Raw genomic sequence first — 27,709 nt, 5'->3', positions numbered from 1 at the left:
CTTTCATCTTTCCTTTTCCTTCCCTCTTTCCTGACGAAGCAGCCGCCGGTTGCAAAAGCTCGAAATTCTGGGTGTGTGTTTGTGTGTTTTATTCATTGTGCCTATCTACCGGCGCTTTCCCGCTTGGTAAGCCTTGGAATCTTTGTTTTTTATATATTCCCATGTGGAAGTTTCTTTCTATTATATATATATTTCCCCTCCTTCTCGCATCAGCATAGGTAGTCTTATTTGTAATGGTAAAGGCGATATAGGTCTCCAAAAGACAGATATCTACCTCAATCTGTGTGAATATGGCACATCTTATGTTGAGCAGAGTATTAGAACAGTCGAGAAGAGATGCAAAAAACAATAGCAACACACCCGACTAAAAACAACTAATCCAATCAGCTGTTGACGAGCACTGCCTTGAATATAATCAAATGAAGTGCAATGAGACTAGTATTGTGGTGCAAATGCCAAGATTCTGGAACTGTGTAATTGAGGAGCCTACCAGAATAAAGATGTCAGGAAACCTAATAAAATGGGCAATTTTAGAAGGTGACCATCAACAGCCGTCAAGTAATGTACAAAATGGATGTCAGACCATCAGCTGCTTTTATTTTAGACCCAAACATCGACCAGTCCCAATCGTGGGCCACCTCCACAGATGATTAAAACGGTTTAAGCCACAACATTACGTTTGTCATTACTTAAATAATGTGTATAGCATGTCATGAATATCAGTATACGGCACAGGACTTTTAGTTGTGATCTCTCCACTACTGCTCTGTGAACACTTGGCATTAGTATGTTTGCATCTAAAAGCCCTGTCTCATATATTGACATTCGTGACATGATCCAGACCTTGTTTAAGTAATGACAAATGTATTGTTGTGGCTTAAACCATTTTAATCCTTATCTGGGGAGATCGTCCGCGACTGAGACTGGTCCATGCTAAAATAAAAGCAGCTGATGGTCAAACATGCATTTTATGTAATAAAATAGGGATGGAGGTTTCATTTTAAACAAGGCTTGTGGTCTGGCACTCAAGGTGATGAAACAAATAGGGAAACAGTGAGAGAAGCCTGAGAAATTTGAAACTTAGCATGCAGTTGTCACACTTAAATTAGGGTGCCTTATCTTATTGTGTACTAGTTGTTTCTTCCTCTCTTTGCAGATCCAATGACAAAGTCTCTAAATGAACTTGTACTACGCATCAACAGTGAAGATGTTTTCACAGAGGGGATAATGAAATTCAACGCTTTTGTGTTGGGGCTACTTAAGTAAGTGATATTTGTGATTTGTTACAAGTTGTGGTTTTATTAATTTTTCATAGTTGTGGTTCAGTCATATAAATTTTTTAAAGGTTGTCATGATAATCTTTGACTGCAAAATTATTTATTGTCATTTATACAGTATTCATGAGTAGTGGTTTGTGTAATTTATGTAAAAGATGATAGCAATGATAATAATAAATGCTCAACACACTGTCATGTTTATGACTCGTATACATTGAGTATGGCAATGAAAGTTTTGGTTGAGTGTAAATAAGTTAGGAGTGAAGGAGACCACTTGCCAAACAGCAAGTTTTCGTTCTTTTTTTATGTGCCGGTTGACAACGCTTCCACTGTTAGGTGAGTGGCCTCCGTTACTCATAAATTATTTACATATATATGTGAGAGATATTTGTTGAAGTTTTCACATGTGCTGAAGCCCAGTTTTGTAGTATTCCACTTGATAATGGCCACACAGCTGAAATTGTAATAGTAAATTACATAAATAAATAATTTTACATTCAAAAGCAATTGTGATGCTTCTTAAAAATTGTGGTTTGTCAATGTATAAAGAATTATACCACTGACTTTTTTGCCCACCATCTTGAACATTCCAGTTCAGTACCTCCAAATTGTCACTTGTGATGTCAACGTACACTGAGAGTAGGATGTAAATTCGAAAAAATGAAGTACAAATTGTACAGAGTGCATTTAGCAGTAGCATTCGGACAACTGATACATTCATGATTTCAAAAATTTGTTCAGAATACAAAATTGTCAAGATATAGGTTATAATTCTTCTTCTTCTAGAATTGCTAGTCCAGTGAGGCAGATGGGAGAGATTTTTGTAGCATTTGGAGGGTGGAAGAGATACTGGTGGAAGTGAAGTTGTGAGGATAGGTCACGAGTCATGCCTGGAGAGCTAAGTTGGTAAGAGTATAACTGATGAAAGCCAAGGTTCTGGGTTTGTGTCCCAGACTGGCTCACTGTTTCAGTACATATTTGCCTCATTGCAAACGATCAGAGCGAGATTTTCCAGTATAGAGAGTGTCTCCAACAAACTTCCATCTGATGTAAGTAAAGCAAAGCTGTCCACAACACAAAGGTTGGGCTGAACGCTATGTGCTTTATTGAGCATAGTACTATAGGAAGTAGTCTATCTTTGCATTCTTCCAGTATCTGAAATGACTAATCCAGCCAGTTTTGGGGGCTTTTGACAAGCTTTCTAATTCCACATTGGAAGCAGTTTTGTGCCGTTTGTGCACACTTGCTCTCCCACCACATCCTTAAGCTAATTGTCTGACAAAAAACTGATTCATAATAATTAATGGAAAATCTTATATAAAGGTGTGAAACAAATATTAACAAAGAGATAGAGGGGCTGGCCAGTACTTACCTCAGCTCAGTACAGTCGATAGATACACAAGAAACAACTGAAAATTTAAGTTCCTAGTTTTCGGAATAAATGTTCCTTCATCAGGGAGGAGAGAGGGGAAAGAAAGGGAAGAAAGGAAAGTGGATTTAGTTACTCACAACCCAGGTTATGAAGCAACAGGGAAAGGAAAACAGGGAGGGTAGCAAGGATGGAGGCATGGCTGTCAGAGGGAAGCCAAAGATATTATACTGTAGGTACTGTGCCAGCTTCAAACCAAAGAGGATGCATACAGAAGTAAAGAGGTATATAGTATAAAGATGTAGGATGAAAAGATGCATGAATGGCTAAAGAGGAAAGGGAAAGAGGAGAAGACTGAAGAGTAAATGGGAGTGAGGTTGGTTAACGTAGGTTCAGTCCAGGGGGATGGCGGGATGAAAGGATGTGCTGGAGTGCAAGTTCCCATCTCCGCAGTTCAGAGGGACTGGTGTTGGGTGGGAGAAGCCAAATGGCACATACGGTGTAGCAGGTTCCTAGGTCCCTAGAATTATGCTGGAGGGCATGCTCCGCTACTGGGTATTGGACATCTCCTAGGCGGACAGTTCGTCTGTGTCCGTTCATGCGCTCAGCCAGTTTAGTTGTTGTCATACCAATGTAAAAGGCTGTGCAGTGCAGGCATGTCAGCTGGTAAATGACATGTGTGGTTTCACACGTGGCCCTGCCTTGAATTGTGTATGTTTTACCAGTAGCGGGGCTGGAGTAGGTGGTTGTGGGGGGATGCATGGGGCAGGTTTTGCAGCGGGGTCGGTTACAGGGGTAGGAACCGCTGGATAGAAAAGGTAGTCTGGGAATATTGTAGGGTTTTACAAGGATGTTATGGAGGTTAGGGGTCGATGAAAGGCAACTCTGGGTGGTGTGGGGAGAATTTTGTCAAGGGATGATCTCATTTCACTTGAGAAAGTCATATCCCTGGCGGAGTAATTTATTGATGTATTCGAGGCCAGGATAATAATGGGTGACCAAGGGGGATGCTTCTGTGTGGTCTGAGGGTAGGAACATTGTTGGACGGGGAGGAATGTATTGCTTGGGAGATCTGTTTGTGGACAAGGTCTGTAGGATAGTTGCGGGAGAGGAAAGCACTGGTCAGGTTATTGGTGTAATTGTTGAGGGATTCATCACTGGAGCAGATACGTTTGCCACGAATACCTAGGCTGTAGGGAAGGGAGCGTTTCATGTGGAATGGATGGGAGCTATCAAAGTGAAGGTACTGTTGTTTGTTTGAGGGTTTGATATGTACAGAGGTGTGGATGTGAGCTTCAACAAGATGAAGGTCAACATCCAGGAAGGTGGCTTGGGCTTTGGAGAAGGACCAGGTGAAATTCAGATTCGAAAAGGAGTTGAGGTTATGTAGGAAATTAAGGAGTGCTTCTTCATCATGAGTCCAGACCACAAAGATGTCATCTATAAACCTATACCAGGCCAGGGGAAGCAGCTGTTGGGTCTTCAGGAAAGCCTCCTCCATGCGGCCCATGAAGAGGTTGGCATAGGACGGAGCCATCCTGGTTCCCATGGCAGTTCCCCCGATTTGTTTGTAGGTCTGGCCTTCAAAAGTGAAGTAATTATGGGTGAGGATGAAGTTGGTAAGTGTGATAAGGAACGAGGTTTTTGGAAGATCTTCGGGTGGGCGTTGGGAGAGGTAGTGCTCAAGGGCAGAGAGACCATGGGTGTGTGGGATGTTTGTGTAAAGGGATGTAGCATCTATGGTGACAAGAAAGGTTTCAGGTGGGAGAGGAGTGGGAATGGATTTGAGGCGTTCTAGGAAGTGGTTTGTGTCCTTGATGTAGGATAGGAGTCTGCGAGTGATAGGTTGGAGGTGTTGGTCTACCAGAGCTGAGATACGTTCTGTTGGGGCTTTGAAGCCTGCTACAGTGGGACGGCCAGGATGGTTCTCTTTGTGGATTTTGGGTAATAGGTAGAAGGTAGGGGTACGTGGCTCAGGTGGAGTGAGTAAGTCTATGGAAGCCGTTGTGAGGCCTTGTGAGGGACCTTGGATTTTTAGGATTTTCTGCAGCTCAGTCTGGATGGAGGGAATGGGATCCTGGATAACAGCTTTGTAGGTTGAGGTGTCGTAGAGTTGACGCAGTCCTTCTGCCACATACTCCACACGGTCAAGTACCACAGTTGTGGAGCCTTTATCCGCCGGGAGGATTACAATAGAGCGGTCTGTTTTCAGCTCCTTAATGGCATGGGATTCAGCTGGGGTGAGGTTGGGGGTTGTCGGGATGTTCTTCAAGAAGGACTGGGAGGCAACACTGGATGTGAGGAATTCCTGAAATGTCTGCAAGGGATGGTTTTGGCGGAGGGGAGGAGGATCCCTTTGAGAAGGCGGTCGGAACTGTTCTAGACAAGGTTCAACACTGGGTCCAGTATTTGGGGGCTGTGTTTGGGTAGTGAAGTTGTATTTCCAGTTGAGGTTCCGGGTGAATGAGAGGAGATCTTTAACTAGGGCAGTGTGGTTGAATTTAGGTGTGGGGCTAAAGGTTCAGCCTTTTGATAGAACAGATGTCTCCGGAGGAGAGGGGGATCTGGATGAGAGGTTTAGAACTGAATTGGGGTTGGTGATATGTGGCATTCGACTGTGGTTTTAGTTGAGATTTGGTCTATGTGGGGTATGTGCTGGGATGGGGAGATTGAGTAGGGTGGCTAGGCTAGTTTTGTTGGCTATGAGGGGGGTTTGTTGACGGTTCTGTTGTGGTTGGTGTTTGTGAGGGATAGGGAGAGGGACCCCACTTCTTAGGTGTTGCACTAGCACTGTGGATAGTTTTTTCAGGTGGTGTGTGGCATGGGACTCAAGTTTGCAGCTGGCTTCTAGGATGATGTTCTTGAGTGTGTTCTCCAAGCAAGGGTTTGAGAGGTGGAGGACTTTGAAGAGAGATAGGAGCTGTTGGGAGTGGTGGTTACATGAAGGAGTGTAGAGATTCAGGACAAGTTGGGTAAGGGCTAAGGACTGAAGGTTCTGGAAGTCCAGGAGAGATTGGTGGAAGGAAGAATTGCACCCAGTGATGGGAACTTTTAAGGTAAGTCCTTGAGGGGTAATTCCAAAGGTTAAGCAGGAATGGAGGAAAAGTATGTGGGATTGCAGTTTGGCTACAGTAAATGCATGTTTCTGGAATAAATGTAAATAATGTGGTATAGGATTAGGGTACATAGTGGGTAAGGAAATTAAATAACTGAAGTTAAAATAGTAATCATAAGAAGGAATAAAACACAGAAGGAAGGACGAGAAAGAAAGAAATTGTGTTGGTAATGTTAAATACAAAAGAAAGACCACTAAATAAAAAAAATACGGAAAAAGTTGACTAGACCAAGCAAGTATGTCCAGATCACCAATAACCTGACCAGTGCTTTTCTCTCCCGCAACTATCCTACAGACCTTGTCCACAAACAGATCTCCCGAGCAATACATTCCTCCCCGTCCAACAATGTTCCTACCCTCAGACCACACAGAAGCATCCCCCCTGGTCACCCATTATTATCCCGGCCTCGAATACATCAATAAATTACTCTGCCAGGGATATGACTTTCTCAAGTGAAATGAGATCATCCCTTGACAAAATTCTCCCCACACCACCCAGAGTTGCCTTTCATCGACCCCTAACCTCCATAACATCCTTGTAAAACCCTACAATATTCCCAGACTACCTTTTCTATCCAGCGGTTCCTACCCCTGTAACCGACCCCGCTGCAAAACCTGCCCCATGCATCCCCCCACAACCACCTACTCCAGCCCCGCTACTGGTAAAACATACACAATTCAAGGCAGGGCCACGTGTGAAACCACACATGTCATTTACCAGCTGACATGCCTGCACTGCACAGCCTTTTACATTGGTATGACAACAACTAAACTGGCTGAGCGCATGAACGGACACAGACGAACTGTCCGCCTAGGAGATGTCCAATACCCAGTAGCGGAGCATGCCCTCCAGCATAATTCTAGGGACCTAGGAACCTGCTACACCGTATGTGCCATTTGGCTTCTCCCACCCAACACCAGTCCCTCTGAACTGCGGAGATGGGAACTTGCACTCCAGCACATCCTTTCATCCCGCCATCCCCCTGGACTGAACCTACGTTAACCAACCTCACTCCCATTTACTCTTCAGTCTTCTCCTCTTTCCCTTTCCTCTTTAGCCATTCATGCATCTTTTCATCCTACATCTTTATACTATATACCTCTTTACTTCTGTATGCATCCTCTTTGGTTTGAAGCTGGCACAGTACCTATAGCAGAATATCTTTGGCTTCCCTCTGACAACCATGCCTCCATCCTTGCTACCATCCCTGTTTTCCTTTCCCTGTTGCTTCATAACCTGGGTTGTGAGTAACTAAATCCACTTTCCTTTCTTCCCTTTCTTTCCCCCCTCTCTCCTCCCTGATGAAGGAACATTTATTCCAAAAGCTAGGAACTTAAATTTTCGGTTGTTTTTTGTGTATCTATCGGCTGTACTGAGCTGAGGTAAGTACTGGCCAGCCCCTCTATCTCTTTGTTAGTATTTATAAAAGACTGATTCATACAGGTGCTCCTTCATCAGCCCAAAATGGTGAAAAATCACTCTGCGTTTGGTCAGGATTGAATATTGGCTGCTCCAGCAGCTCAAAACTGTGACTTTAAATGAGGGCAGGCAATATACTGAAGCAAAATCACACCTGAAAGATTCCCTCTTCTCTTCCATTTTGATTTTTTGCTATGCAACAGAGAAAGTCTTCTCCCTCCTCTTCAAAATGTCTAAATGTGATTTCCTCGTCTCCAAGTGTCCCTGTTTGTGCTTGTCTGTTGACACACTACCTTATGGTAGTTTGGAGAATTATGGATGAGTGCAATTGCTGAACCGTTGCTAATGTTCAACTCGAGTGCAGTATCTTCCAGTCTGGCATAACGATTGTAACAAATCATTCACTATGTTTTCTCGAAGTTCCTGTCTGTTGTCAAAGTAAATGGTGTTCCCTGAATGCTCTTTCTCACAGGCAGGTATGCTTCCACTTTGAAAGTGACTTACTCATTTGTAAATTTTACATTCTTTGAAAATGCAGCTGCATTCTGCAAAGTAAGTTTACAACTCTAGTCCTTTCAGAGTACAGGAAACAAATAACGCACCCCTCCCCCGCCCCCTCCCCTGCCAAATTGCTTCCTCAGCGCATACGGACAGCAGGGCAGTCACAATAAAATGTTCTGAAATTACAACGAATAGAGCTATTCACTGAATCTACACAGCCAACACGATGGAACAACAGTGAGAGTAAGGTATATCATTTCACGGTTGAATCAGTACAGTCAACCTATGGAGCAGAAAAAAAATGCATTTTCTTACTGGCTTGTGCTCAATGGCGAGGTACTTCAGTAGGCTATTTATTTTGTAATATTTGTTGCATGGCCTCTCTCTGTCACCTGTCTCCTGAGTTTGGTAGTAGAATTGTTTTTTGCTGTCTTAGTGTTGATGCCTTTCCTTCAAATTTCACTGTCTTTCTGAAGAACTTTCCCTTTTAGATTTCTCCACATTTTTCATGCAGTCATATCGCTTTAGCTTTCGAGCACTTCTTATTGATCTGGTTCCTAACCCACTAAGAACTCTTCATTCATTTTTATTTTTCCTAGACATATTTTTATATTCTTATTTTATATGCTTTAAACACCTGACACGTTGTTAGGAATTCAATTCCGTCGGACAGTATTCTGTGTCGAGATTACTTTCGTGTACAATAGAGCCTTTTACGTACCCTAGACTCTTAACTTCTACTGCCAATTTTCACACGCACACTGCGATTTACTCAAGTAAACTAATGCATGTGCAGCGTACGGTCCCTGGACGCGTGGGTGGGGTACCTGCGGACGCGCGAGTCGGTCCTGCGGCGGTACTACCAGGAAGAGTGCGGGCTGCTTCCCCTGGGGAACCTGGGCGGGCCAGCGTGGCGCGGGCTGGCGGACCAGCTGGTGGCGTGCCTGCAGCCGCTGGCACTGCTGCCGTTCCGCCTCGACCTGCTGCACCAGCCACGGCAGCTCGCCGCCCGCCTGTCCCTTTCGCCGCCGGCAGAGACGCCGCGGCCCGCCCGGGGACCGGCGCGGGCGGGCGCCGCGGCTGCCAGTGGGATTCCAGCTGGCGCTCCCGGCTGGAGCCTGCGCGGGCTCGTCAGGTCGATACACTCATCCCTGTCGCAGCCGTCACCCCGACAGGGCGGCGGGGAGGAGGAGTCCCAGCTGCCAGATGTGGTCGGCTCCTCTCAGGTGAGTGCATTGCGTTTCTGTGCCCGTGGTGTTCTTGTTTAGTGTGGAGTAGTGCCATGCTCGTTGCACTGGATTGTCATTTGGCAGGAATGGGCTTTGTATCTATACCTAGCCCTCCAGTTTTTGCATTTTTTGCAGTTTCCGAAAGTCAGTGTTCCGGGATCCACAGTGACAAGAGTGTGCCAAAAAGACCAAATTTCAGGCGTTACCCCTCACCACGAGCAACGCTGTGGCTGACGGCCATCACTGAACGCAGGGCCGGCCAAACGCTGCACAGTGTGCAGACGTGCGGAAGTGCTGCACATGTGCGACAGCGACATCTGTTATTCGACATGTGTCCTAAATGAACAGCAGCGGCTCCACTTCCCTGTTTATGTGGTACAAGCAAGAGCGCAATGTACCCAGTCTCGTTTACCCCTGGTAACCGTAACCTTAACAGAGAAGTACTGAGAAATGGCATGTACTGTGAAAAAGCAAAGGACAGGAGATCTATGTTCTCAGTTGTTTAAAAATGACTGGGAATTGCAATTCTCTCTCTCTCTCTCTCTCTCTCTCTCTCTCTCTCTCTCTCTCTCTCTCTCTCTCCTCCCCCCCCCCCTTTTTTTTTTAAGCCGTTTGCGATAACTGTGCCGCCGAATAATACGCGGCCAGCATAAGTTTGCAATTGAAAGACACTACAATACATATCACAAAGAGAAGTGTAGTGTACTCAACAGTGAAGAACGGTAAGCAAAATTAAATGTCCTTAAGAAAATGGATGAGACACATCAACTCGATTATCATTTCTCATGACCAGAGATAAACGTGTTTGGATTTATTCATTTTGTAATTAAAAATTATTGTTTAGTAACTGTGCGTTATTGCCTCATTCTGCTCCATGTTACATTATTATCAGGAAACATGGTCATTAAACCGATTGTTCCAATGCATACTTACTTTTTTTTTTTAATGTGTGAAGGGCTACGCTCAGCTGAAGTGGATAAAACATAACTTTCATCTAATTGTCGGTTATTATGCAGATTTCAGACGGGACTCATGAAAGATATAGCAATAATGGTATAAAAATAACATGTAATCATTGAGAGGTCTGCGGTTATCGTTCTGTTCAAAGGTCAGTGAGACAGTAATTATGTGGGTGTAAGTGAGGGCACCGAGAATTAGTTATAGGAAACCTTGCATTAGTTAAATGTTATTTGAAATCATGAATAACGTTCGTTGGATGTCGCTAAGTGCTCTCTTTCTTAAATACTAGATCAAAACCATTACACGTATTTACATGTTGTCAGTCAAGCTGCCTTAATAAAAACCCACAGTTGTTAACTGTATTACTTGTCTTACTTGGTTAAACTGTTAACATGAAAGTAGATGTCTCAGTGAGTAGACTGTGACACTGTTTTACATGTTTAATACGCGAAATATCTTCCCATAGTTAGCTTGCAAGCTGTGGAAAGAGTACTAGAATGCGCCGGTACAGAATATCCCAGCAAGTGGATAAAGCGACATCTGTGCATAGAAACATGCACTACATGTACGCCGATGGCTGCGGCGTGCACGCTGTGACCCGGAAGTTGCACACGTGCAGGAGGACCGCACGCGTCTAGAATTTCTGGCCAGCCCTGGCTTAACGACTGAGAGCGGCATTCTTTGAGTAGAGTTGTCAGTGCTAACAGTAAGCAAAACTGTGTGAAATAACTGCAGAAATCAATGTGAGATGTACGAGGAATGTATCTGTTTGTACATTGTGGCACAATTTGATATTAACCTACGAGCAGGCACCGACCCCAAATGAAATTGCATTGCTCCGTTCCGTTGCTGTTTCACAATGCGAGCCCGTATATATTCTTTCATTATTGCTTAAACTGATGCATTGGTAAATTGTGTTGTCATGTGTAAAAGTAAGCAGCAGTAATATAAAATAAACAAGAAGGTGGGTGAGAAAAAAAAAATTAGTGCGCAAAAGTGACCCAGATTATGAGCTAGCAGCACAATTCTGCAGTGAGGCAGTTGTCCACGAGATAATTGGGAATGGAATAAACGATTGACTGAGATCTTAAGCAGCTGTGCTATTCAGTGTGTAGAGTGGGCCATTGCATTGTAAGACTTCCGTGGCAACAACGCGATATAATGAAAGTTTATTTTATTATTGTTTAATTAACAATGCTTCACCATATAATGGAGGTTTAGTGTAACGTTTTGTCATTCAACTGGTATTTTGCTCTTATATGTGTAACTTTGTAACATAAATACAGCTGTTCCTTATGTTGTTGTTGTTGTTGTTGTTGTGGTCTTCAGTCCTCAGACTGGTTTGATGCAGCTCTCCATGCATACAGTAAAGCTGCATGACCTTGGGAAAAATTACGGCTGTAGTTTCCCCTTGCTTTTAGCTGTTCACAGTACCACAACAGCAAGGCCGTTTTGGTCAGTGTTACAAGGCCAGATCAGTCAATCGTCCAGACTGTTGCCCCTGCAACTACTGAAAAGGCTGCTGCCCCTCTTCAGGAACCACACGTTTGTCTGGCCACTCAACAGATACGCTTCCGTTGTGGTTGTACCTACGGTACGGCTATCTGTATCGCTGAGGCACGTGAGCCTCCCCACCGACGACAAGGTCTACGGTTCGTGGACTGTTCCTTATATGTGTACAAATTGCACCACGTGCCTCCTCATGTTATGAAAGACAGCACACCTGCTCAAGGGTTAACGGGCTATGCCAGCAGACGACCGATGCGAGTGCCTTTGCTAACGGCACGACATCGTCTGCAGTGCCTCCCCTGGGCTCACGATCGTATCGGTTCGGCCCTAGACGAGTGGAGAACAGTGGCGCTGTCACACGAGTCCCAGTTTCAGATGGTAAGAGCTGACGGTAGGGTTAAAATGTGATGCAGACCCCTCGAAGCCTTGGACCCGAGTTGCGATCAAGGTATTGTGCGACCTGGTGGTGGCTTCATAATGATGTGAGCTACATTTAAATGGAATGGACTGCATCCCATGCCAACTGAGGTAACCACTGTCTGGAAGCGTTTATTTCAGCTATTTGGACACTGTTTGACACAAATCCCACTAAACAATTGTGGGACATAATTGAGAAGTCAATTTGTGCACAACGTTTTACACCGACAACTCTCTCACAATTACAGATGGCTATAGAGGCAGGATGACAAAACATTTGTGCAGGGGACTTGCGACAACTCGTGTCCTTGCCACTTCGAGTCGCTGCACTACGCTGGGCAAAAAGTTGTCCGACGTAGTATTAGGAGCTGTGGGCTCACTTTTGTTGTCTCACTGTAGTCTACCATTGGAAAATCTGTGAAGGAATAACAAGAACATTAATTAGGGCTGATTGTTGAGCAGCAGACTGGTGAATAAGTATACTAAGCTATCTGATCTCCCCCCCCCCCCCCCCTACCCCTCCCAACTCAGCCACCGGTGTTGCAGCTAGCAGCCCACCACATTTCCACAGGCAGCACTGCAGCAGCCTCCCTCCCCCCTACCTTGTCCCACCCACTCCCTCTCCCTGACCTACGTCTCTTCTATAACCTCCCCCCATTACCCACCCTAGTCAAGATTGCATCTCACTGCAGTCTGACCCTGGTGTCTGGAGATGGCAGGGACTCTCTCTCTCTCTCTCTCTCTCTCTCTCTCTCTCTCTCTCTCTGTCTGTGTGTGTGTGTGTGTGTGTGTGTGTGTGTGTGTGTGTGTGTGTGTGTGTGTGATGGTCTACATCTGATCTGAAGAGTTTTGTCCAACAACTTAGTCCACTTTTAAATATGCCTCCCCCCTATGGTGAGTAGCAGTCTAGCATAATTTGTTTTTCATTAAGGTCAAATCTGTCTTCATCATTTCGTGTGGGTTTTTTTTTAAAGAAAGATTGTATGACTCCCCTCGTTGCTTGTTGTTGTTGTTGTTGTTGTATTTATTTGAACCCGGTAACTGTAGTCAAAGTCAAACTTTTTCTGCAGTCTTATGCCGACACTTCCCTCCTGTACAGAATGGATGATTCCTCGAGTCCTCAGAATTTGTCCTTTTGAGCATTGTCTTCTATTCAAATTGAGCCCTAAATTTCTTTTCTCTTTCGTTTGATTTAGACCCTTCTCATTTGTTATTCACTCTGCCAGCATAATCTTTAGCATTATTTTGTAGCACCACATTTGAAAACTTCTATCTTCTTGTCCAAACTATTTACCATCTGTATTTCACTTACATATGAAGTTACTCTCCAAACAAAAACCCTCCGTAAAAACGCTTCTCTTTTTCAGCACCACTTATTCCTGTTGCCAGTCTACATTTTGTTTCTGCCATCATCAATTACTTTGTTGCTCAAATTTCAAAGCTCATTTGCTACTATTATTCTCTCATTCCCTAATCTGATTCTTTCATCATTGCCCACTTTGATGATACTCCTTTACCCTCGTTTAACTTTCACGGGTACAATTTCTTTTTGAGACACTATCCACTCTGTTGGACTGGTATCTCTTGACACAGTTATATTGTCATCAGCAAGTCTCAGCGTTGTTATTTGTTCTCTCTGAACTTTAATTCTCTTTCCAAATTTCTCCTTGGTTTCCTCTCAGTGTACACGTCAAATAACACAAGAGGTAGGCTACAACCTTGTCTCAGTCCTTTCTCTTATTACTGCCTTCATTTGGTGCCGTTCAACCCTTTAACTGTAGTATGGTTTCTGTGCCTGACTACTCAACTAAAATTCTAAACTGAATAGCACCCATTAGCCTCAATATCTTGTTTTACACAAATCTGCCATTTGTTATTAATTGTAGTGCTAAATTTTCTTCAAGGGTATTCCTCCTTTCCCTGAAACTGAAATGCTCATACCCTAATCTACTTTGTTTTTCTTTCCATTCTTCATTAAAGTGCTCTTTATGAGTGTTTTTGCTACTTGGGAAGCAAGAATAACCAGTCATTGTCTGCATTAATGTCCTACAAGTGTGTATATAAAGCAGGAAAGTGCATAATAATAAAATTTTGCCTAGTAGTTTAATATGGATTAATGAAGACTGTGAGGAAGGCCAATGAAGTGATGTATACACTAAATGAATAAATGTTGTAGACTTTTAGAATCCATATTGTATTGAAACAAGTAACGAATATTGATGCACAGAGCGAGCCTCTGTGGGCTCGACAGAATTCTTGAAGAAAACGAGGTATTAATTAGTATTATTCTCCATTGCAGACGAAAGAAACAAATGTAATTTGGATATATTGAAGGCAGCTATGTAGTGTTTAAGAATACCACGTATGTTGAAAATGTGCCACTGAGACTGAAAAATGTACTGTGCATGATCAGGTTGTACACCAAAAGGCATTTGATTATACACGTTGCGTATTCCGGAGCTCTGTCTTGTGAAAACTGAGATGTTGAAAACCCATCATCATCAATACTTTACCTCTCCAGTTGCCCGGGTATGGTTAATGAAGACACTTCCTTTCTGTCTGCCCGTGTGTCATTCTTCTGTGAAAACTGTATGCCACATAATTCTACTTACTCCTGTATCCTCCTGCACTTGGTCCATCCATATCTTCCTTGGTCTTCCTGCTACTGGTCACATCTTTATGTACCAATGTGTTATACCTCACTGCCTTTAGTGAGGCTAGGATCACGTTACCAATGGAACAGACTCCTCATAACTTCCTAAGATTGTGTGATGATGCCAAAGCATTTTGACTCTGCTTCCAATCATTCTGAGTGGTTGTAACAGCTCTAGATGTGGTGCGTTGAGTCCTCAGCTTCTTTGCAGAATCTGCACTCTTCTCCTGCCAGCTTCTTGAATATGGCGTTCAGTGCATTACTTCTGTCTGATGACTTGTTCCTGTGTAACAAAGGTCAGTCCTTAACTTTCCTTTTTTAGTGTTCAGTTGATCTGCCTAGGTCAGGTCTTTTCTTCATCTGCTTTGCCTTCAGTTTTCCACATGACAATTTATTGCATAGGCTGTCAGTATGCCAATGGAGAGTAGTTTCCTATATAGAGTCTTGCTGTGCTGTACTTAAAGAATCTTCCTGTTGTCGACTCCAATCGGAGCCAATTTTTACCCCACGTTCAGGTAGTCTGCCAATGTGTGCTGGTCTTTAATCAGCATCTTGAGTCTGTGTTTTACTGGTATCCAGTTCATGATGCCTATAGTGTTTCTGCCAATGGGTACGGCCTAGGTATTGCTTGCCTCAAGGGTACTGCAACCTTTAATTTGGATTTCCAAAATCTGCTGACTCTTTGAGTCTACTCTTTTCTGGTCAAATCTTTTACGTGCCCACACTTGAAGAGCAGAGGGAATGGCGGCACCAGTAGCAGTAATAATAATAATAATAATTAATTGTTGTTGTTGTTGCTGCTGTAATTATTATTATTATTATTATTATTATTATTATTATTATTGTTATGTGGTTATGTAAATGTAGAGCAAAACAATTAGGTCCCAAATTGTCAAACACTTTTGGATGCCCTGATAAGTTGATATTTCCAGGCATGGGAGAACAGCACCCAGCGCCCTCGCTCCTGTGTAGACACAGCGGCTGCCCCAAATGGCCTCACATCTCTCACGGACCTGGCTTCAACTGTTCGCAAGAGGTGGTCAGGAATCCAGCTGGGCTCGAGGCTCTTCCAGGTACGTACATTTCCTTAGTGTGATAGAAACTTCTCCTCATAACAGTGAATGGAAAGTACTGTTACAGGTTCTTTTCACCTGACCCCTCTAAATACCTTTGTGAAACTCAGCAGCAGCTCTGCTGTGCTGCCCTGGGGCTAGTAGTTCTGCTGGAGAGTGTGGTTTCTCTACAGTACTGGGACAGTTATTTAGATGAAGCAATATTTTTGTGTTCTCAGTGAAACATACATTTTTGTGCTGAGTGTAAACATTCTGACAGTGCATTTACGCATTGAATAGAGAGAACTTGTCAACAGCCTACATTAGTATCATCATTGCCTCAGATGTAGAGACCCAGCAGCAGAATATAAAAAGCTTCCAAATGATATGTATTGCTATTTCTGTTTTCTTCAGTCAAAAGACTGTGTTGGTGCAGTTCTCCACATTAATCTGTCCTGAGCGAGCCCCATACCTCTGCATAACTACTGCAGCTTTACACCTATTTGAGCCAGCTTACTAGGTTCTTCAGTCCGGAACCGCACGACTACTACAGTCGCAGGTTCAAATCCTCCCCCGGGCATTAATGAGTGTGATGTCCTTAGGTTAGTTAGGTTTAAGTAGTTCTAAGGTCTAGGGGACTGATGACCTCTGATGTTAAGTCCTATAGTGCTCCGAGCCATTTTGTGCCAGCTTACTGTATTCGAGCCTAGGTCTTCCTGTACAATTTTTGCCCTACCGCACTTCCATCCATTACAGAATTGATGTGTCTTCAATATCTCGGGATGTGTCCTCTTCAGCAGTTTTCTGTAGTACCACATTTCAAACGTTTCTGGTCTCTGCTTCTGCCATTCAGTTTATAGTTGTTAGCTGAGTATGAATGTGGATGTAGATGAACATTTGCACTGTATAGATTTAGAATTTTAGTTAGGCCAGCAGCTAAATACTCCATCCCCTAAAGACTACAGGCCCCGTAGTGACAATTTTGATCTGTACCTGTGTTGTACCGATGATTTTCACTTTTGTCTGTCAGCTATTGTTTCTTTTAAAAGACTTGTATCTAAAGTGCCTCAGAAGCCCCTTTTTCTTTTTTCCCCATAGTTCGAAAATCATTTATCACATGCGTCTAACACTACATCACACAGGCCTTCGACCGGTTGGGAGCAGAAGATGACTCGGACCCCGATGCAGATACGGACGGTGTAGAGGTGGACGAAAATGTGGTCCGACCGGAGCCAGACAGCTTGGAGCCGCAGGAGAAGCAGCCACCAATGACGCGGGGACAGAAGGCGACGGCCGACGCGCGACGACCGGTGACCGCGGCGGCGGAGCACGGGGCAGTCGGGCAGCCGGCGGGCTCTTCGCCGCAACCGGCTGCTGCCGGGGGCAAGTTCCGCCGGCTGCAGATGAAGTGGGAGCTGCTTAGTAACAAGGTACCCCAGCCTGGCTGCAACTTCACAGTCGAGTCAGTTATTGATGATGTATCTGTGTATGAGTGATACTGAGAAACTAATCTCCAATTAGATGCTAAAAGTAAACAAAAGCTTGTAGTTACACAATACATGTGTGATTGGTAAAGGAGAATTCAATGTTGTGTCTGTCGGATCTCTGTTTCATTGTTGTTCTGTAAGCAGCAAGTGATCGAAAAGGACGGCACTTTTCCATCTCCCACCAGTTGGGAGATACATAGTGTTGTTCACTTTGTGCGAGTGGGAGGAGACGATGCTCCCGAGATTCTGTCAGTTGTGCGGTTAGGGTTATACCAGTTGTGAGATACATAGTGTTGTTCACTTTGTGCGAGTGGGAGGAGACGATGCCCCCGAGATTCTGTCAGTTGTGCGGTTAGGGTTATGAGGGATGATTTTGTGAGAGAGACGTGCAGAAAATTCTCAGCAGGTCATACAGATTTGCATGATGAAAGTCATTGAGAGAAAGACATCAAGATGAGACTGATGAACTTGTGTAACATGTTGATGAAATTGTGTGCACACATCATCAGTTAACAATTTCCAAATTTTCTGTAGATGTGGTTGAGATTTGAGCAACAAGCCTCTTCCTTGTTGTCACCGACTGGTTAGTTTACTAGAAGTTTTGTGTATGATTAGTACCAAAATGTTCAACCTGATCATCAGAAAAAGAAAGTCTGTGTTTGGCCTCGACATTTCTTCAGATTTGACATGAAGAGGTTGAGGAATTTCTGAACATAATGGACACTGGGGTGGCACACATGCTCTAAGGAATAGTCCAAAGATTGAATGCGCACTTATTCTTCCAATGTCCCAGAAAAATTCAGTCAGACACCGCCAAACCTCAGAATGGCAGATACATTTTTTGGTATCACGAAGGAATTTTAATAACAAATGAATGATAATTCTGTGACATCAGAGTTTCTAAAGATTGTCACAATAAGCATATGAAGATCAATTGGAAACACACATCAGTGTATGATTACAGAAGGAATCATTCTCCTTCATAACTTGAATCAAATGAAGGAATGGCACTCCTTTTGGCTGGAAGATTCTTCAACACCTTTACTCCAATCCAGACTTGGTACCAAGCGATCTTCATCTCTTTCAAAAGATAAGGGCCCGGCTGACTACTCGACCTTCACAACCAGCGACGTGCTCACGGATGCTGTCAACAATTGACTGAAGCACCAGGCAGCGCCATTCTTTGATGAAAGGATAAAGAAGCTGATGTAATGGTACGACAAATGGGTGACTTGTCTGGAGAAGTACTGTCTACATGTAAACACAGATTGTACAGTTGTTAATGTCGCTGATTGCTACTGTTTCTTAGCTGTGTTTTGCATTGATTCATGTACAGGTTGACATTGCTTTCATTATCTGATGCCATTATTGCGTGTGCTAGTTATTACACTTTTTTGAAAAGTAGCGCATCCAACATGATGAGTTGTGTGAAGAAGCTAAGTGATGAACAAAATAGGAAACGATTCTGTTGAACAAAAAATATGTCATTCATACATTTAATTCTATTTTGGGTTTTCATACCTCAATCAATGACAATAGAACCCTCATTGGATCACTTTGTTTGTCTGTCCAACTGTTAGAAACCCTTTTTCTCAGTAATGGATAGATGTATGCACTTAAAGTCTGTCACTTCCTAAGATGTGCACTCTCATGGCAGAGTAAAAAATTGAAGCTTCTAAGTCATCGCAGTCCAAAGTTAGGGCTATTTGTCACATATTCCAATTCTCACAAACTCACTGATAAAAAACTTGTTTAAGAAGTAAGGTTTCACAGCACAGCCAACGGAAAAAAATCCAAAATTGTTAATTTTTAGTTATATCACACAGGGGGAGGGGAAGGGGGGGTGGGAGTGAGAGTTACATCCATCTGCTAAGACCCATTTTTCTCAGGAATGAGTAGACATATTAAATTGAAATTTGTCGCATACCAAGGTTTCGGGCTCCTTTGTGTTATAATAAAGGTTAGCTTCTAAGTCAATGCAACCAAAAGATACAGCTAGGTATGTTAGAATTTTTAGTATTAACTCACTCATTAAAACATATAAGGCACTTCACGTTGATCTAGAATCATCAAATTTGGCAAAAACAAGGTTTCACTATACAACCAAAGAAAATAAAGGTCCCGAGTTCGAGTCTCGGTCGGGCACACAGTTTTAATCTGCCAGGAAGTTTCGAAGAAAATAAAGCTGAAAATTGTTAATTTATAATCACATCTACACAAAAATTCTATTGCTGTGTGTTGTCAAACTTCAGTCTACACATTAAAACATTCTCAAAAGCCTGGGAATCACTGGGACCAATATCTTGCAAACATCAGTGTCTATAACCGGCAAAAATCATTGACTCTCGATTCTTGGAATGGATGAACTGTCTGTATACATCACTAAGTCTGCACGGAACCCTCAGTTAGCAAGTCCTATTCACACCTGGTCAATTTTTTATGAATCATCCATATCAGTTGGATTAGTTTTGTTGTTGTTCCGAGATGGAATGGTATTAATCCGACCTTGTAAGTGTTTACTGAACAAGTGTTGCACTAGTCATTTCTTTTGTGGAAGACTTACATTTTGTTAAGGTTCTCCCGATGAATATCAGCCTGGCATCTCCTCCTTCCCCAACTAGTTTTATTTGATCGTTCCACGCAAGTTGTTCCAGATGGATATTTTACAGCAGTTACTGTTTCCATAGATTTGTCACTCAGTAATGTAATCTCCCTCTGTTTGCAGTCACTTGTGAAGAGTAATGTGTTCCTATTTTGAACAGTTTCTGAAATATTGGATGTTAACAGGTCAGTGGAACAGAGTAAGAGTGTTATGCATGTGTTACTCGGGTGTTTTTACAGGAACCGTCTCTGTCCCCACAATCTGGGGGCAGCAGCAAAACCACCTCACCTTCGGAGAGCAGCCCGTCGTGCGTGTCTTCTAACCACAGCAGCAGCAGTGGGGGACCGGCCGCCTCTCCCGGGGGGCGTGCCGGTGTGGGCAGTCGCATCCCGAGGCCCGTCGCCTCGCCCACCCGCCAGCAGCCGTCTGGCATCCCCGTACTGTCGCCGGCCGCCGCCAGGGTGCCCAACGGTACGTCGCTCCTTACCGCACAAATCTGTTCTTGTGCCCTTGCTGACTGCCTCGAGATTTAATAACTTTGAACATTGTGGTCTCTGTATTGCAGGAAATTGCGAGAGCTTGAAATTTATTTTCCAAAATAAACTGTCTCAAATACATTACAGGTTCCTTTGCTTTCTTTCTTTTCTTGAACATCAGGTTCAGTCACTGTATTTGAAAGTAGCTGTTCCATAAAGAAGATACATTGAGGCACGATTAGAAGACTCACCTGTAGCTTTCAGCCACAGCCTTCATCGGTAGAGAGAGACGTACACGCAATGGAGCACACCTCGGACACACACCGCCCGCCGACTCCAGCATCTCGGGCCAGAGTGCGACGTCACGTGGGATGTGAGCAGCAGTCTGGAGGGGGGGGGGGGGGGGGGGGTAGTATTGTACGTGTAGGGAGAGAGTCGAACACTGTCCGGTGGAGTGTGTGGGGACTAGACTCCGCCGGGCACGGCGTCAGGGAGGTGGGGGGGAAAAGGGACGTAAAAGGAGAGGAGCAGGGAAAGAACAGAGAGCTGCAAATAAACAGTGTGGGAAACTGAAATGGGGGAGGAGATGATAGAACATAGAGGGTGGAAACTGTTGGGTGGAGGATGTGGGGACAGTACGTTACCTTATTACCACAGGTAGAGGCCAGGACGATTACTGGAGTGGAGAATGTGTCGTAAGGATAACTCCCATCTGTGCAGTTCAGAAAAGCTGGAGGGAAGGGTCCAGATCACTCAGATAGTGAAGCAGCGATTGAAATCGAGTGTGTTATGTTTTGCCACAGGATGGTCTACTTTGCTCTCGACAACAGTTTGACAGTGTCTGTCCGTTGTGATAGTCGTACTAATATAAAAATCTGTGCAGTAATTGGAGCAGAGCTGGTATATGACGACTGCTTTCAAAGGTGGCCCAGCCCCCGACGGGGTAGGATGAACCTGTGACAGGACTGGAATAGGAAGTGCTGGGTGGGTGGATTGGGCAGATTCTGCACCTGGGTCTTCCACAGGGATACGATCCTTGTGGCAAGGGGTTGGAAGTAGGAGTGATATTGGAATGGGATAAGATGTCCTGGAGGCTAGGTGGGTGATGGAATACTACTTTAGGAGGGGTGGAAAGTATCTTGGGTAGGATGTCCCTCATTTCAGGGCACACATTTTTGCACCTAATAGTTACTTTAAAAAATAAATATTTCACAGCAGCTGGCAAGAGTGCGCGAACGGAACTGGGTGTGTCGCACGTTATTGTCCATCATAAATAAAACCCAATAACTTGAGAACAAAATAAGATACCATTCTGCTCTCAATTTTAAGTAAACTTTTGGTATCTTACCTACATTTCATTTGCTGGAATGTGTTAGCTAAGATAAACCGTACATATAGTTTGCAATCTCTGTTTAAAATTTTGTGCAAATTTTTGCTTAATTTGATGCAGCACGGTATGTATGATGGATAGTGAAAAGAAACTGAGTTCCTTATTGAGAAAAATATCAACTACAAGAGGCTCAAAAATCAGAAGTTTTCACCTAATAGACAGAATGCAGTCTCTCTGCATGAGCACCAGAATTTGGCGAGCAGAACAGCCGAAACGAGTCGGCCTCAGCACGGAAAGCAAAGAGTTCATCTGTTGCTGCGAAAGGGTTAATCTGAGGCTGCACGCAATCCACCTACAGAGAGCACGAGAGGAGACCGCTGCCTTTTGTCATCCCTATTCTGTCTGTCCGACCTTCCCTGATCCCCCCTCCATTCCTCCATGAGGAAGGAACAAACAGTTTTAAAAGCTGGGTATAATTTCCTCTGCTTTCTACAGCTGTATCTGTATTATGTAAACCATCTTGTTGTGTGTGGCAGAGGGTACTTTGTGTGCCTCTGTCACTTAACCATTTCCTGTTCTAGTTGTGAATCAACCACAGGAGGATCAATTGTTGGTAAGCCTCCTTGCAAGTTTGAGTGTCTCTGATTTTAGCTTTTTGGTCTCTCCAGGAGACATACGTAGGAGGAAGTGATACGTCGGTTGACTTTCTAGAAATGTACAGTCTTGGAATTCTAAACAGTAAACTACAAAGTGATGACCTTGTAGTGTCACCCACTGAAGCTGGACGATCATTCTGTGATGCATTCACACTTAACAAATTAAGATGTGATGAAACATGATGCTCTACTTGGGATCTTCTCCATTTCCTGCATCAATTGTACTCAATAAGTGTCCCTGACAGAGTGTGACATTAAAGTAGCTGTCGAATGAGGGTTTTTCTCAGTTACCTTCTCCTGAAGAGTAGTCTGCTTGTGAGCCATTTTTGAGTACAAGTTTTTTTAAAGAAAGAATAGCTGACAGACAAAGTGAAAATTTTGGGTGAAATATAGTTCAAATCACAAGATGCCTGGCACTCACATTTGGTAGATTAGTTTTATGTGGTCATTCCACTTTGAATTGTTCAGTACACATACCCTTCAGATATTTAATGGATGTGGCTGCTTCCAGTGACTGTGCAGCAATCGTGTAATCATACAGTTTCCACCTATTTATGCTCAGTATGTTACATTTGTTTATGTTGAGGGTCAACTCCCAGTCATCACTCCTACAAAGGTCTTATTTCATTTCAGCACAATATACTAATACTGCAACTTTTCTGTATATAACAGCATCATATGTGAATAGCCTCGTGGGACTTAGACTTTTATCCACTACGTCATTTATAAGTAGTGTGAAAAGTAACACTCCTATGGCACACTCTCGGTGTATACTCAATTACTTTTCATGTGAAGATGTTCCTCTGTTCTGTTTGATAGTACCTCTTCAGTCTAATCACAAAACTGTGATTGTATGGAACATTATCAAATGGCTTACAGAAGTCAAGGAACATGGCTTTGATCTGGACACCAGTATCTACACCTGTATTTTGATCTTACTTGATCCTATTTTGAAGTAACACAGTTAACGAGTAAGAATTTTGTATTGTTTATTGGAATTTTTCACGATATGACAAAGTTTTTGATTACTGATTTATTTTGCACTATCGTTGTTTTTTGGGTGATCGGAAAATGTTGTAACTTGAGATTTACATTAACAATATATTTGGCTATAATGCATTAAATTTTCATTAACTTCGTACAAATACATCGCAAGCCATATATTTTTAAAGTGAACGTTTCCTTCCGAAGACGCCTAAAATCGCAAAATTCGTACTACAATAAGAAAAAATATATATAAATTTGACTGTAAGACCAAAGTACTGCATATAGGCTTCCGCAGAATAAAACAAGGAAAATATTGGTGTGTCACATTTTGCTATACGTTTATCGATTCGCTCGTAATTAAAGTGTAAATTCGAGTGTCCATAATAAAAAATCCTATAGTAAGAGGAGCCGTAAGGAACCTAATTTGATCAGTTTAAACAAATAAAAACAAATGATGTATATTGTTGTTGTTGTTGTTGTTGTTGTTGTTGTTGTGATATTCAGTCCTGAGAGTGGTTTGATGCAGCTCTCCATGCTACTCTATCCTGTGCAAGCTTCTTCATTTCCCAGTACCTACTGCAACCTACATCCTTCTGAATCTGCTTAGTGTAGTCATCTCTTGGTCTCCCTCCACGCTGCCCTCCAATACTAAATTGGTGATCCCTTGATGCCTCAGTACATGTCCTACCAACCGATCCCTTCTTTTGGTCAAGTTGTGCCACAAACTTCTCTTCTCCCCAATCCTATTCGAAACTTCCTCATTAGTTATGTGATCTACCCATCTAATCTTCAGCATTCTTCTGTAGCACCACATTTCAAAAGCTTCTATTCTCTTTTTGTCCAAACTATTTATCGTCCATGATTCACTTCCATACATGGCTACACTCCATACAAATACTTTCAGAAATGACTTCCCCACACTTAAATCAATACTCGATGTTAACAAATTTCTCTTCTTCAGAAACGCTTTCCTTGCCATTGCCAGTCTACATTTTATATCATCTCTACTTCAACCATCATCAGTTGTTTTACTTCCTAAATAGCAGAACTCCTTTACTACTTTGTGTCTCATTTCCTAATCTAATTCTCTCTGCATCACCCGATTTAATTTGACTACATTCCATTATCCTTGTTTTGCTTTTGTTGATGTTCATCTTATATCCTCCTTTCAAGATGCTGTCCATTCCGTTCAACTGCTCTTCCAGGTCCTTTGCTGTCTCGGACAGAATTACAATGTCATTGGCGAACCTCAAAGTCTTTACTTCTTCCCCATGAATTTTAATACCTACTTTGAATTTTTCTTTTGTTTCCTTTACTGCTTGCTCAATATACAGATGGAATAACATCGGGGAGAGGCTACAACCCTGTCTCACTCCTTTCCCAACCACTGCTTCCCTTTCATGCCCCTCGACTCTTATGACTGCCATCTGGTTTCTGTACAAATTGTAAATAGCCTTTCGCTCCCTGTATTTTACCCCTGCCACCTTCAGTATTTGAAAGAGAGTATTCCAGTCAACACTGCCAAAAGCTTTCTCTAAGTCTACAAATGCTAGAAACGTAGGTTTGCCTTTTCTTAATCTTTCTTCTAAGATAAGTCGTAATGTCAGTATTGCCTTACGTGTTCCAACATTTCTATAGAATCCAAACTGATCCTCCCCGAGGTCTGCATAGCAGTTTTTCCATTTGTCTGTAAAGAATTCGCGTTAGTATTTTGCAGCTGTGACTTATTAAACTGATAGTTTGGTAATTTTCACATCTGTCAGCACCTGCTTTCTTTGCGATTGGAATTATTATATTCTTCTTTAAGTCTGAGGGTATTTCGCCTGTCTCATACATCTTGCTCACCAGCTGGTAGAGTTTTGTCATGATTGGCTTTCCCAAGGCCGTCAGTAGTTCTAATGGAATGTTGTCTACTCCGGGGGCCTTGTTTCGACTCAGGTCTTTCAGTGCTCTGTCAAACTCTTCACGCAGTATCGTATCTCCCATTTCGTCTTGATCTACATCCTCTTCCATTTCCATAATATTGTCCTGAAGTACATCGCCCTTGTATAAACCTTCTATATACTCCTTCCACCTTTCTGCCTTCCCTTCTTTGCTTAGAACTGGGTTGCCATCTGAGCTCTTGATGTTCATACACATGGTTCTCTTCTCTCCAAAGGTCTCTCTAATTTTCCTGTAGGCAGTATCTATCTTACCCCTAGTGAGATAAGCTTCTACATCCTTACATTTGTCCTCTAGCCATCCCTGCTTAGCCATTTTGCACTTCCTGTCGATCTCATTTTAGAGACGTTTGTATTCCTTTTTGCCTGCTTCATTTACTGCATTTTTATATTTTCTCCTTTCATCAATTAAATTCAATATTTCTTCTGTTACCCAAGGATTTCTAGCAGCCCTCGTCTTTTTACCTACTTTATCCTCTGCTGCTTTCACTACTTCATCCCTCAGAGCTACCCATTCTTCTTCTACTGTATTTCTTTCCCCTATTCCTGTCAATTGTTCCCTTATGCTCTGCCTGAAACTCTGTACAAACTCTGGTTCTTTCAGTTTATCCAGGTCCCATCTTCTTAAATTCCCACCTTTTTGCAGTTTCTTCAGTTTTAATCTACAGGTCATAACCAATAGATTGTGGTCAGAGTCCACATCTGCCCCTGGAAATGTCTTACAACTTAAAACCTGGTTCCTAAATCTCTGTCTTACCATTATATAATCTATCTGATACCTTTTAGTATCTCCAGAGTTCTTCCATGTATAAAACCTTCTTTCATGATTCTTAAACCAAGTGTTTGCTATGATTAATTTGTGCTCTGTGCAAAATTCTACTAGGCGGCTACCTCTTTCATTTCTTAGCCACAATCCATATTCGCCTACTATGTTTCCTTCTCTCCCTTTTCCTACACTCGAATTCCAGTCACCCATGACTATTAAATTTTCATCTCCCTTCACTATCTGAATAATTTCTTTTATTTCATCATACATTTCTTCGTCATCTGCTAGTTGGCATATAAACTTGTACTACTGTAGTAGGTGTGGGCTTCGTATCTATCTTGGCCACAATAATGCGTTCACTATGCTGTTTGTAGTAGCTTACCCGCATTCCTATTTTCCTATTCATTATTAAACCTACTCCTGCATTACCCCTATTTGATTTTGTGTTTATAACCCTGTAGTCACCGGACCAGAAGTCTTGTTCCTCCTGCAACCGAACTTCACTAATTCCCACTATATCTAACTTTAACATATCCATTTCTCTTTTTAAATTTTCTAACCTACCTGCCCGATTAAGGGATCTGACATGCCACGCTCCGAACCGTAGAGCGCCAGTTTTCTTTCTCCTGGTAACGACGTCCTCCTGAGTAGTCCCTGCCCGGAGATCCGAATGGGGGACTATTTTACCTCCGGAATATTTTACCCAAGAGGACGCCATCATCATTTAATCATACAATAAAGCTGCATGTCCTTGGAAAAAATTACGGCTGTAGTTTCCCCTTGCTTTCAGCCGTTCGCAGTACCACCACAGCAAGGCCGTTTTGGTTAATGTTGCAAGGCCAGATGAGTCAATCATCCAGACTGTTGCCCCTGCAACTACTGAAAAGGCTGCTGCCCCTCTTCAGGAACCACACGTTGGTCTGGCCTCTCAACAGATACCCCTCCGTTGTGGTTGCACCTACGGTACGGCCATCTGTATCGCTGAGGCACGCAAGCCTCCCCACCAACGGCAAGGTCCATGGTTCATTGGGGGGGGGGGGGGGGGGGGGGATGTACACATATCATAATTATGTATATAATAGAGGGAAACATTCCACGTGGGAAAAATAAATCTAACAACAAAGATGATGTGACTTTTCCGCTCCCGGGATTGAATGACTCCTTACCCTCTCCCTTAAAACCCACATCCTTTCGTCTTTCCCTCTCCTTCCCTCTTTCCTGAAGAAGCAACCGTTGGTTGCGAAAGCTAGAATTTTGTGTGTATGTTTGTGTGTCTATCGACCTGCCAGCACTTTTGTTTGGTAAGTCACATCATCTTTGTTTTTAGATATAACATAATTATGTAATATACATAACAGTATTACTGTGAAGAACTATATCCTCTAGAGACGAACTCCGATACAGACTCGCTGAGTCAGGCATGTCGAGCCGCGAGCTGTATTACTGCGTGAGCTAAGGCCGCAGAGACCAGAGTGACACCTGAGTTGCTTTGCTCAACGCTCCGGCTAGAGTCGAGAACGGTGGGGTGAGCGTTGAGCGGGCGAGTTCCGAGGGTGGGGGGAGCAGTGAACGGCCACCAGTCACTCGCACCGAGACAAATCGTCCGTTCTCTTGCGAGCAGGTTGTTGCAAGTAGTTCTTATGTTCTCCACTAGGAGGCTCTCGGTCCTGTAGCTCACATCAACTGCTCAGAGGGCAGGACGTGCGACTGAAACGATCGCTGACGGAGTGCGATGCTAATTTAAGGTGCGCCAAACACTGCATGCAGCAGAGGAAGTACAGAGACGGCACGGCATATGTGAAACACAAAATCCAATGGGGCACTGCACAAGGCAGAAGCAGGGCAGAGGCCGGCACTGGCTGTGTTGTGTGGCGTGGCGTGCACTGTGCTCTAACCAGTAGAGACCCCACTGATCTGCGCCGACTCTCTCTCTCTCTCTCTCTCTCTCTCTCTCTCTCTCTCT

The 27,709-nt window shown here is 43.3% G+C and overlaps 1 protein-coding gene across 10 annotated transcripts in view; it reads left to right on the top strand.

Annotated features, from left to right (window-relative positions):
• LOC126293690 (uncharacterized) overlaps window positions 1-27,709 on the top strand; it is a 667,805-nt gene that overhangs the window by 619,422 nt on the left and 20,674 nt on the right. For all 10 annotated transcript variants that reach the window (XM_049986991.1, XM_049986986.1, XM_049986989.1 and 7 more), the window contains 5 exons: window positions 1,157-1,262; window positions 8,479-8,908; window positions 15,383-15,523; window positions 16,645-16,932; window positions 19,831-20,062. In XM_049986991.1, coding sequence (XP_049842948.1) covers window positions 1,157-1,262; window positions 8,479-8,908; window positions 15,383-15,523; window positions 16,645-16,932; window positions 19,831-20,062 — 1,197 coding nt within the window. The remainder of the gene's footprint in view (window positions 1-1,156; window positions 1,263-8,478; window positions 8,909-15,382; window positions 15,524-16,644; window positions 16,933-19,830; window positions 20,063-27,709) is intronic.

Source organism: Schistocerca gregaria, chromosome 10, assembly GCF_023897955.1.
Source record: "Schistocerca gregaria isolate iqSchGreg1 chromosome 10, iqSchGreg1.2, whole genome shotgun sequence".
NCBI classification, from domain to species: Eukaryota; Metazoa; Arthropoda; class Insecta; order Orthoptera; family Acrididae; genus Schistocerca; species Schistocerca gregaria.
The sequence above is the reverse complement of the archived record's forward strand: the minus strand, read 5'-3'. Positions and strand labels throughout refer to the sequence as shown.